At 27.3% G+C, this 13,184-nt stretch overlaps 1 protein-coding gene across 1 annotated transcript; it reads right to left on the bottom strand.

Annotated features, from left to right (window-relative positions):
• Window positions 1-937: 937 nt before the first annotated feature.
• On the bottom strand, window positions 938-6,465 carry LOC136997367 (uncharacterized). The gene is made up of 2 exons (XM_067348077.1): window positions 4,326-6,465; window positions 938-2,507 (listed from the first exon to the last, which is right to left on the bottom strand). Exons 1-2 carry the CDS (start codon window positions 5,043-5,045, stop codon window positions 1,587-1,589), a joined length of 1,641 nt encoding a protein of 546 aa, XP_067204178.1. The 5' UTR covers window positions 5,046-6,465; the 3' UTR covers window positions 938-1,586.
• Between the last annotated feature and the right edge of the window lie 6,719 nt (window positions 6,466-13,184).

The raw sequence follows: 13,184 nt of genomic DNA, 5'->3' as shown, positions 1-13,184 counted from the left end.
GAGATATGAAAGTAAGCATGGTTATTTGAAAGACTTAGCTAATAAATTGAAAAATTTTAAAGATATAGCGTATACATTGTCCGTGCGTCATCAAAAATGCATGCTGTCTCTTTGGAAAAATAAAGATTCTTCATCTTTTGAACCAATACTAAAAAATTTTAAAAGGCAAAATTTAAGTTCTACTAATTACAATGTTATTATTATGAATGGTTTACATATTTCTACTGAAATAGATATTTATGTAGGAAAAAGTGTACAGTTTCGAGGTACTAATTTAAAATTAAATAAATTTATATGTTCATCTTTTTCTAACGATTTGCGCAATTTCAGTAAAATTTTATTCATTTTTTCTGTGAATGCTGAAATATATGCTGTATGTGAAAGCTGGCATACTTTAAAAATATCATCCTCATGTTTAGGATACATTGTAAAAAATACATCTGTTTTATTTATACTAAAAATAATAGACTTACCATATACTAAAAATTGGGAAATTTATGAATCTGTAGAAAAAGATTTAGTTATTATAACTGACTACTTTTTGTAAATAATTTTGTGATAAATATGTTGACGGTGTCATATATAAAAATTTATGAACAAAATGTTATTTTCGCACTAAAGAAATATTAAATAATATTATATAATATATGAATATTATGAAGTAAGATTGTGTAATATATTATGAAGTAATAAATAAGTTTATTGATTAATATATATGTGTGTAATTTATACAAACCTGATCATAATTATATAAAATAAAAATTTTGTTACACTTACATATAGGTTGTTCTAGGACCACTGATAAAAAATTTAATGACAGATTTTTCGTAATATTTTAAAAAGAAAATTTTAATATAAAAATTTTGAGACTATTGTTAAACTTCTGTGCTATATAGTCTTGACATTTTTATATTATAATGTTTCTTTTAAAATATTCCACAGAAACTGTCATTAAAATTTTTATGTGATCCTGGAACAACCTATATGTAATTGTAACAAAATTTTTTAACATTTTTAAAATGTTAAAATAAACATTTTTAAAATGTTAAAATAACATTTTTTTATGTTACTATTTAACATAAATAACATGTTATATTAACATTATTTTCTTGTTAAATCATAAAATTTTAACACAAAAAGTATGTAAATTTTACATATTACTTTAATCAAAAGTTTGAATTATTACATTTATAAAATGTAAAAATAACATTTTTCCTCAGTTAATTTTATCATTTCAAATATGTTGATTTTACATAAAATTTATTTCAAATTACTATAAAGTTTGCATTCATTTTGTGTTGAAATATTAACATAATAGTAGTGTCACCGTTTAACATATCTGTATTATGTTAAATTAACACAAAAATTTGTGTGGACCGTTTGGTACATGCGATATATGTTAAATTTAACACAAATTTTCCAACTGTGTAGTTTTTTAGAGTTTGCGTGATAATTCTTTATTTTCTTTATTGAACTTACTTTTTAACATTATTCTTCTTATTTTTTAATATTGCACGCGCAAATTGGTCATTCGGAGTCTGAATTGGTTTATTATAAAACTTAAAGAAGGTTTGTGAACCTGGTGCTCAACCGGCACTACGTCTTATAGCTGTTATGTCTACTCCTTGCTTGTAAGCCGCAGATACTGCTGCATGTCGTGTACTATACGCTGTAAACTGGTTGGTATCAACTCCAGCTTTACCTAAAAGTCTTTTAATCCAATGACCAATAGTTTGTGATGATATTGCACCAAAGGGTTTCACTGTTGCTATAAATAACCTTTTGTTATTTTTATTTCTTAACTTTTTAGTATAATCTATATAATCTAAGATTGCAGATGCCACACATAAACCTGGTTCCTCCTTAAAAAATGGTAATATTAATTCTGGTTGGAAAGCTCCAGGCCTAGAAGTTTTTATTCGTTCTGTAATTTTAATATTTAACCCTGTATCCGATTTCACTATATTATCAATATCTATTAGCGATAGAGTTTGAAGCCTCTGAGCGGTTGTTAAGGCTAGCAGTGTTACCACCTTTTCCCCAGCTTCCCTTAAATTCAATTCTTTAAGAGGGTGTAATTTTTCAATGTAGTTAAGTACCGGAGTAATATCCCATGTTGTAGCGTATTTTGGAATAGATGGTCTTTGTTTAAATACTCCTTTTAAGAACCGACTAATTAAACCATCCTTATTAATATCATATATTGAGATTAAGGAAACTGTAGAACGAGTAGTATTTAAAGTGCTATAACTTGCACCTTTCTTGAAAAGATTATTTAGAAATTTGATAATTTCCGTCGTTTTTGCATTAAATAAGTCTATTTTTTCTAAATGTGCGAATTCCCACCAGCGTTTTAAGCTACATTCGTATTGTCTCAGCGTTGTTTTTGTGATAGAATCGATCATTACATCTATCGCATCTTCTGTTAATCCTTTTCTTAAGAATGCTGACCTGATAACCTGCCTGCCATTAATGAAAGGTGGGACCCTAATGGATGGCTCCTGTCTCTGTAAGGAGATAATAATAGCGTACTATTAGGTTTGAATATGATAGTGCGCTCAATGAGGAGTGATGAAAAAAGGGGGTACCACGGTTGAGTGGGCCATAACGGTACTACAATAGTGCCTATAGCTTTATCATTAATTATTTTTCTTAATGTTTTCAGAATGAGTGCGAAGGGAGGAAAGGCATAAAAATTTTCCTCTTTTTCCCATGATACAGTAAAGGCGTCAATTGATTGCGCTTCTGGATCCGGGAATCTAGAATAAAATTTTTTACATTTAGTATTTAATCTAGATGCAAATAAATCTATTGAAAAAGGACCGAATTTTTTCTCTATTTGTTTGAAAACTTTCTGAGAAAGTTCCCATTCAGAATCTATATTAATATTTCGTGACGCTCTGTCAGCTTCTATATTTTCCGCCGAAGGAATATATGATGCTTTTAACCATATTTTCCTTTCTTCGCACCATTTCCAAATTTTTCTCGAAAGCTCACTAAGATGTGGATACTGTACACCACCAGCTCTATTAATGTAAGCAATAGCGGTAGTGTTATCTAGTCTTAGTAACACCTCACATTGTGATAACTGTGACGCAAAACATTTCACCGCAAAAAAGGCCGCTAATAATTCAAGGTAATTAATATGATTTTTCTTCTCTTGTTTGTTCCAAAAACCAAAGGCCTCTGAACCATTACAGTAGCAACCCCAACCTGATAAGGAAGAATCAGAAAATATTTCGATCATATAAGCTTGAGTTCTGATTGGGTTTGTTCCAATAATCGCATTTAATTTCCACCATTGTAACTCTTCTAACATAGCTTCATTTATCCAGATGTTTCCTTCATAATTTCCGCCATTGAATTTTAAGGCTAGGAATTTTTGTCTTTCTAATCTTTTGCAATGAATAAATCCGTAAGCTACAGCTGGGCAAGTTGATGTTAAAACTCCTAAAAGTTTAGCGAATTTTCTAATTTTATATGCTTTTCCGCTTTTAAATTCATTTATCAGTTCTATTATCTGATTCTTTTTTCTATCTGTCAAATTTAAAGAAAATTTGACTGAGTCAATAATAAATCCTAAATATTTACATTTTTGATTAGACACTAAAAAACTTTTTTTTTTGATAGTTTATAATAAATCCTAAGTATTTCAGAATATCTATTGCTTTCTTTATATTTTCTTCACATATAATTTTTGATTTGTGAATAAATAAAAAATTATCTAAGTATAATACCAACACTATTCCTTGTAGTCTCAATTTACTGACAACAGGTTTCATAATTTTAGTAAAAACGTACGGGCTAGTGCATAATCCAAAGGGTAAACACAAAAACTGGAAAGTTTTTCCCTTGAATTTAAAACGAAGAAATTTTCTGTGACCCTCGTAGATGGGAACCAGAAAATATGCATCTTTAAGATCTAAAGAGCCCATAAAACTTCCTTGTGATATTAAACTCATTGCTGATCGAATATCCTCTAATTTAAAGTGTGGGGGGTTAATAAAGTAGTTTAATTTTTTAAGATTAAAAATGAAACGATTCGTACCATCAGGTTTTGGAACCAAGAAGTAGAAAGAAAGAAACTGTCCCTCACAATCTTTACATTTCTCAATCGCGCCTTTTTTAAGGAGTTTGTTAATTTTTAATTGTATTTTTTCCGATTCTTTAGCAGAAAAGGTCTTTTCTTTAGGGACCGATTTCTGAATCGGTGTTTCTATAAATGGAATTCTATAACCCTTTAAACAGTTTAGAATATACCTGTCTGAGGTAATACTTTTCCATCTTTCTATGAAAAAACTAAGACGCCCTGCTGATTTATTTACCGGAATTATTTCTTCGTCAATGATTGGTTTGGTGCTTGAGTTGTTTTGGACGAACCCTGAAAGGTTTTGAATGGTTTTGTCTTGAATCTCATTTGTCGACGCCTTGGTTGTTGACTCGAAATACCCACCTGCCGGTATCCCGCAGGTGGGTATTTCGAGTTTCCCTGTTCGCGAAACCTGAATGTGTGTTTTTTCCTTGAGATTATCTCCATAAAGCCAATCATCTGAGAACATTGTATCCACCACTGGCTTAATACTCTTGTTTAATTGTGGTGTAATGAATGACTTTCTCGCTATTGATTGTTGATGAAAGACATCTGTTAAGATCTGTCCAGCATGGCTTATATAGTCGGTAAATATGTCTTCATCTAATCCTTCTTCTGGAGGATCTAATAACATGGAGACTGCAGCACCTAAGGCGGCTATGGCTGTACCAACACAATTTTGGGTATCTGTAAAATGTTGGTCCCTCTTTTTTGCAACCTCTGTGAGCAATGGAATTATTTCCAAATTTAACTGAGGAGCTTCCATATATAAGTCGCCTTTTCTATTGTAAGATTCCAAAATCTCCTTCTTATTTTTCTCTGGAAGGCCTTCATTCTTCCATTTTAGCCATGTATTTTTTAATTCTGGATGGTATTTAACCTGCTTGAATTTGGAATCCTTGGGATCCATTCCCAATACTTTTAAGGCGCTGTCTTTTTCTTGTTCAGAAACCATTTCCGTTATCTCTTCCTTTCCGATTGCGACATCTGCGATTTCCTCCACGTTCGGATTATTTTCTTTATTCTCCTCGTTTTCTAACAAAAAGAAAGGAAAGAAAGATTTTTTAATAGGGCACTTATTGTGCAATTTGTGATCTTAACGTTCTTATTGAAACTTTATCACAACGAATCTCTATATACAGACGCATGGCACTTATTGTGCAATCTGTGATACTAACGTTCTTATTGAAACTTTATCACAACGATTCTCTATGTAAAGACACATGGCACTTATTGTGCAATTTGTGATACTAACGTTCTTGTTGAACTTTATCACATTGACGTCTTATGTAAGTCGTATGGACTATGGTAAAACCGTGTGGGTTTAACCTCTCAACTTTCGTGTGGAAAGATGAGATTTTTTCGCGACTTTATGTTTTTACTTACCCATTATATTAGTATTGCACGAATTCTCTTTTTCTTTTGTTGTAGTTGATCGAATTTTCTTTTAGAATGACGATCTTCCCGTGATCGGGATCTCGCTCGCTTTTTAACTTTGCGTTCTGACATCCTATTATATCTGGAAGAACGTTATCTTCTTAATTTTGATCGCTAACACGTCTTGATGCCTCGGCACAACGAAACAATATGAGGATAGGGGGACACCAAATGGCGGAAAGGCGCCAAGTTTAAAAAATTATAAGCGCTAAACGTTGTGGTACTAGGTATGACAAGCATGACTACAATAATATCATCGAGAACGAGACACATAATATAATAATTAATACTCCTCCTGACAATATATTAGTAAATATGATTGACTTGAATAACGACAAGGTTTTCGTCACAGAAGTTTTATTAGATATAGATTACAAAAAAGAAGAAAAGATTAATATAAAAAGAAAAAAAATTTAATAATAAGGAAAAAAAAAAAACAAAAAATTACGTAGAATTTCCACAAATAATTAAAAATGTTGAAAATTACGAATTGGATTTCAACAAGACTTTAAACAACTATTGCTACTTAATATTGTTTTATGTTCACAATTCGGTTTATAATATAAAAATAAGTAATAATGTAAAGATAATAGGAGATAAGTACGAAATAAAATATATACTAAAAAGAATCAAAGGAGAAAATATTAATAACGAATACTTGTATAGAGATTTTTGTCCTTATTTTTACGAAGCTCTGTTTCAATTTTATTTGTTCGACAGGGAATGTCCAGATATCAATAGTATAGTAAAGTTATTCAAAAGAGAAAATGAATTAAGATATATTATAAAGAAAATTCAAAACGAAGAGAGTAAACGTGAGCTTATCTTGAACAGTAAGATATATAGTATAAAAACAGAATATAATTTTCTTATAACATTGACATGGACAGAAAACAAAATATTATATGGATATATGTTGAACTACTTAAAAGATAAAGGATTGATATATTCAATGAACATATACGAATCAGATGATTATGCAATGTTCTTTAATTTAACTACTGATCCAGATAGATGCGTATATGAATTAGACAGATATATATCGTCGTACGGAGATATAGACGTGCTTTATATAGTTTCTTACAAATCTAAAAATTTAGATTTTAGTAGTATTTTTTTTATTTGAGAGATATTAGTGGAAGAAAAATATTCGGAGATATCATATAATAATTTTTATATACGTTTTAGAAGTCATGGTTTGCCCATAAATAATATCACATCCATCTACTAATTGATTTAAAACTTCAACTAATATGCTAATCAATTTATCATTTTTATTTGGTTGTTTAATTTTTTTTAATTTACATACAAAATTAATACTTGTAAGATTTTTATATAATACATTATTACTCATAACATATTCTATTTTTTTTTTCATTACTATCTATATTTTCAAAATTTTCTAGCATTTTGTTAATACTATTTTTTAGATAAATAGATATATACTCTATCATATCACAAGGATATGTGTTATATATTCTATATATATGCTTCATAAATTTTCTGTTGTCTACAAATATATCATTTTGCCTTAAATACTCAATAGTCCTTTCGAATCTTGTAGCATCGTCTGGAATTATAAATATATCATCAAATTTTATTTTATACATTTTAAGAAATATTACATACGGATATAAAAATTCATAGTTAATTTTTTTTAAATCTTTTTTTAATTTATTTTTATCATATAATACTATGTAATTACCCGGAAGTTTTCTACCAACTCTACCTTTTCTCTGTTCAGCCATTCCATAAGTGATATTATCAACTTCTCCTCCAAAAAATCTTTTAGAAAAAAATGTTCCTGTATCGTAAACATATTGAGCATTGCACAAAGTAAGCGACGATTCCAATATATTAGTTGATAATGCTATAACGCTTTTATTATGACTTGATTCTATTTTCTTAATTATATCAGATGCAGATGGGTACACTTTACTATGAATAGGTATAAATACCAAATTTTTATCATTTTCAAATACAGATGATAAATGTTTAAACGCACTTGAAATATCAGATATCCTAGAAAAGAAAAATATTCCAGCTTTTCCTTTATCGGGTCTATGTTTAGTTATTACATCCTCGATCACATATCTATCTCCTATTATTATCTCTTTTACAGGATGTAATTTATCTCCCTCTATATGAATAAATTCAATATTTTTATTAAAATATTTATATATTCTGTTTTTATCTTCGTCTATAGTAGCACTCATAAGTATTATATTATTATATCTTTTTCTTTGATTCCTGAGGATTGTTATACATATATCAGAAAAAGTTTCGTGTTCGTGTATCTCGTCAACGAACACTGATGCCAATCTATCGTCATTCAATTTAATTGACGCAGCTATTTTATTGATACAGAAATTTAATTCGACGCTTTGAGGGTTTTTATTATAATATATAGTGTTTGAAACATTCTTAAAGTTCATAGTGACAGGACTATTTTCTATTATTATGTTACTCTCGGTTCTATAACCTAAACTTCTTAAGAAATTTTCTCTATTTGACACAATTAAAGCCTTTCTGGGAAATATTATCATAGTTTTGTCTTTTTTGTTAAAATTATCAAGATCGACACTTGATAGATTAAAATCGTAACCTCCGAATAAAAAATTGTACCAAAAAAATACTTTTGGAACTTGAGACGTTTTTCCAACTCCTGTACTTCCGGTAATTACACAATCTTTTCTATTAACCCATATATCAAAAAATCTAATCTGGTTTATAGGTTCCAAAGATTTAAGACTTATTTTTTGGAAATACTTAATATCGGAATCAAGAGGATTTACTAACTTTTGTCTAAATGTTACATCACCTTTTTTCTCTATTCCAGTTGATAAAAAACCAAATCTTATTGCAGCTTTAACTGTTCCAAAAACTTGATAAAAAGTAAGATCATTGAATACTACTTTTCTTTTTATTGATAAGTAAGAATATGCTTCGTATGAAAATATATATCTATCATCTCCTATTCTAATCGAAAGTTGATTATCTGGAATGTTATGGTATATTATATTGATATCATTCTGAGGAATACTAAAGAACGTTCCTTCTGTTATTTCATAATTTAGATAAATATAATTTCTTTGAGACACTATCACTTTTTTTAAGTAAGAATATTTTCAAAAATGTTTATATACAGGTACTATACATAATTTGAAATACTCTTTATTTCTAAATATAAAATCTTCATCAATATAACCTACTTGATGAATAGTTTCTAAATTTGGAAATAAAAAAAATTGTATACATTTCAAGTTTTCTATAATTTCTCTGTACATAGAATATTCATTTTTATCTACGTTAAATAAGCTAAAGAAATCTGTATCCATTATTTAATAAATTATTTTTTATCAATAATTTAATAATATAAATGGATATATCACCAGTATATTGGGGAAGAGGAGCTTGGGCTATTATATTCACGACAATTTATCATTATTATAAAGATTTTGATCAGTTAATGTATTATTTGGAACATTTCTATATTCCTTGTAGAGTATGTAGGGAAAACTTATCGAAAAAGAAAAATAATATTGGATTCAAATCATTTTCAGGAGCTAATAGTTTAAGAAAATTTTATATAGACATATATAATGATCATCATTCTGATAAGATAAACGAAAAAAATTTATCAAATTTAGAAGTAAAGTATATTAATAAAATATGAAAATGTTTATATTGAATTTTATACAATAATAAATGGAATCTATACAATCAATAGATCCTAAGAAAATTTATATTGAGACTCCAGGTAAATGTATGAAAAGTTTGATACAATTTTGTGTTAAATTTGATAAACAATTGGCAAAAGAAAATGAAAAGGCAGGTAAAAAATTGAAAACTACAAAGGCAAAAACAAAGGAAATAGGTTCAAAGAATTATAGTGAAAAAATTATGTGTTTATCATGTAAGAAAGAAACAATGAACAAACAACCTGTCAAGTATTATCAAAGTTTTACAGATACAGGAGCTTCTAAGTATTCACTTAAAGCAATGTGCGTAGAATGCGGAAAATGTAAGAGTAAATTTATTAAATTATCAGATCTTCCAAAAGATATGAAAAAAACAACAAAAAGTAGTAAATTATAAGAAAATATATATTGAAAAAATACGAATATTACATTAAAAATCAACATGAACGCATCTATTGAAGTATTGTCATTTAAAGAACATATAGAGAGAAATATATCTATGTATGCAGGAGATATAAGTAATAAAACAGAAATATATTACGACTTTGAAGGAGAAAATTTTAAAAGTTTTAATTTCAACGGAGCGTTAGTAAAGATATACTCTGAAATTGTTGATAATTCACTAGATCACGTATTATCATCAAATATAGATTCTAAAAAAATATATGTAAATATAAGTGACGATTTAATAACTGTTGTAAATTTTTCTGTATTAAAAGTATTTGGAGATGTAAAGTGTAAAGGGAAAATAATAGAAAATTGTTGTAGACCAAAATATATTATAGAGAAAACCTTTTCGTCTACTAAATTTAAAATAAACTCAAAAACTATAGGTATTCATGGTTTAGGAATCAAAATACTTCCAGTTTTATGTAAATATCTAGAAATAACAGTGTCAGATGGATTAGATTATTATAAGTATATAAAAGATGACGAAACATGTTTATTACAGGATATTCAATCAGCAGTGTAGAAGGAATTATTAATTATTTTTATAAGTTCGAAAAACTCATAGGATTGGATAAAATAGTTCTCTTCCATGTTAATGATTCTAAATATGAAATTTTTTCAAAGAATATTTCTCACGCCGGTATAGAGTATAATATTTTTAAAGATTTTCAGTTCTTGTATGATAAAAGTCTTACAGAAAACGAGATATTATCGAAGTTAAAATTACAGAAAAAAACAAATCTTAATATTATAAAAGCGATTTCAAACTATATGAATATTCCTATAATAATAGAAGATGGTGTTGTTGTTAAAAATTCAGAAAAGGAAAATTATGTGTTTTCACAATTGTACGTATATAATAGTTTAAATTATAAGTATTACAATTTCGATAAAATAATCAATTATATATATTACAAGATTATATTGAGTGAGTTTAAACGTTTTAAAGATATATATGATACTTTAGGAGACAAGAGAGAAAACAATTGTCAAAATATAATAAATTTATTATATAGTTTTAAAGATTATAATTGGTGTCATGTAAAATATTGTGACGGAAAACTAATAGTAAAAGCTTCAAATGTTATATATGACGATTTGATAAAATTTAAAGGATTTGGTGATAAGACAATTAAGAAGATTATAGAAATAATTGAAAACAAAACTCTTGGTTCTATAAGTAAACTAGAATCATCTGCTGGATATAAAAGTATTTTGAGTTTAAAATCAATACCCATGATAGGATCAGTAACTGCTTAAAAGTTGCTAAGTCTAGGAATTAAAAATTTTGATGATCTAAAAGTGTATATTAAAAGAAATAATAAGGTCTTAAATAATTCTCAGAAAAAAGTAATAGAAATAAGCGATAAAATAGTTAAAAATATTGGTAGAAAAGAAGTAAAAAATATTATAGAAAGAATAGATAACAATATTAAAGATATCGAATATTATTTCTTAGGATCATATGCTAGAAATGATGAATTTATATCGGATATTGATATATTAATAATCTCTGACAATAATGATGATAAAACCTTATTTTTGAAGAGTCTTAGTAGATTATACGACTTAATATATGTTATTGACGGAGCTGTAAAAAGTACTGTATTTATAAAAGTTTTCAAAAATAAGTATTTGCAAATTGATATAATTATAAAGCCTTTCACCTCAAAGTTTGAGAGTATATTATATTTTACAGGACCAAAAGAATTTAACGTGTGGATTAGAAAAATAGCAAAATTGAATAGATTTAAACTTAGTAAGTATGAACTATGTTTCGACAATAAAAAAATTAAATTAAAAAATGAGAAAGATATCTTCAAGCATTTAAAAATAAATTATATGGAACCTAGTCAGAGAAGCTTGTTTAAAATATTATAGTCTAATCGTCTTCATAACTATCTCTTATATCTTGTTGTTTATTTGATAATTTTCCTCTTTTCATTGAAAAATATATGATTATTCCTATTAAAATTATAACAATTGCAATTATAATTATAAATGTCAACATGTTAAATTGAGTTTGATGATCATCGTCGCTTTTAATCTCTTTTCTATATTGTTGTTTGATAGATTCATCATGATTTTGTTTCTTAACTCCACCGTAGAAACCATTTAATATATCTAAATCCATTTATAAGAAAAAATCTTTATTAGTTTAATTGATATTGAAAATAACTTGCAATAAATAGAAATGGGTGCTAGTGCTTCTATTCAGACTATCGTCAATGATATAGTAAATGAGATGAAAATTGAATTAAAGAATACAGCTAAGGCAGATGCAAGCGCAAAATGTTCTATTCAGTTTGGACATGTAAAATTTTCAAAATCAAAGGGATGTACGTTAAGATTACAAAATTTCTGTAGTGCTGAAGCAAAAGCGTCTATTGATTCAGTTGTAGATGCGTCGTTTAAAATTTATAACAATTTAACGAACAAAAAGAAGAAGGAGCTAAATTATTTACAATTAAGACTAACATACAAACTACGGTAAATAAAATAAGAAACGATTTTAAAACATATATAGAAAATACTTGTAGTGCAAGTACCAGAGTAGAGAACGGTATAACAGTTCAGGATTTTATTGTCGACGAATGTGTTGCCCCCGATGGACAAGTTTTGGTGTTCGAATTTTTGAACTCTGGACAGGCTAAAGCATCTTGTGGAATAAAAACTGTAATGGACATAGTAGCAACTGCGTCTACGGAAATTGCTTCGTCTCAGAAATCGTTCAATGTTAATACCATAATTTGGATATGTCTTGGAATAGGAATACCTCTTATAATAGCGTATGTGTTGTATTTATATAAAGGTATGTTCATAGTTAAATCGAAGGATAAGATAGAAATAGAGTTAGCAAAAAAAAACTCTACATATATAAATCTACTAGCTTTAGCTAGGGGACTTAATAAAGTCAAGGATTAATATATTATTTAAAATATTTCAAGTTACACTGAGGAATATAATCATAGTCGATTGTTTCTACTTTATTTTTCTTTTTTAATAATTCTTCGAATTTTACATACGATTTGTCTATATATTTATTATTTAAATAGTATTTATCCAGTATATTTGTGTAAAAAATGTCATAATTTATATTGTATATTTCGTTAATTTTGAAATCTTGTTTAGGTAATTTCTTAAAATTTTTGCTTAATTTTATCAAATATGGATATTTCTCTTCGTTATTTAAATCTTTATAATAATATAATTTAATAATATTATTATTATCATCTATGAACATATTATATCCTTTGTTAAGATGCAGTATATTGTTTATTATTCTTACTACAATAACATCTTTTATGTCGTTTGAAATTAAATTTAATCCAGTAATTATGGATGTATTAACATTATTTAATTTATCCATTCTTTAATTTATTTATAACGTAATTATAAAATTTCGTAAAGTCTGGATCGAAGTTTTTTACAATGTCACTAATGTTTTCTTTATCAATTAATATATCAATTACATATGATCTTTTTGAAATAGATTTTAAATGTCC

This window comes from Linepithema humile, chromosome 1, assembly GCF_040581485.1.
Source record: "Linepithema humile isolate Giens D197 chromosome 1, Lhum_UNIL_v1.0, whole genome shotgun sequence".
NCBI classification, from domain to species: Eukaryota; Metazoa; Arthropoda; class Insecta; order Hymenoptera; family Formicidae; genus Linepithema; species Linepithema humile.
This window is presented reverse-complemented; position numbering and strand designations above follow the sequence as displayed.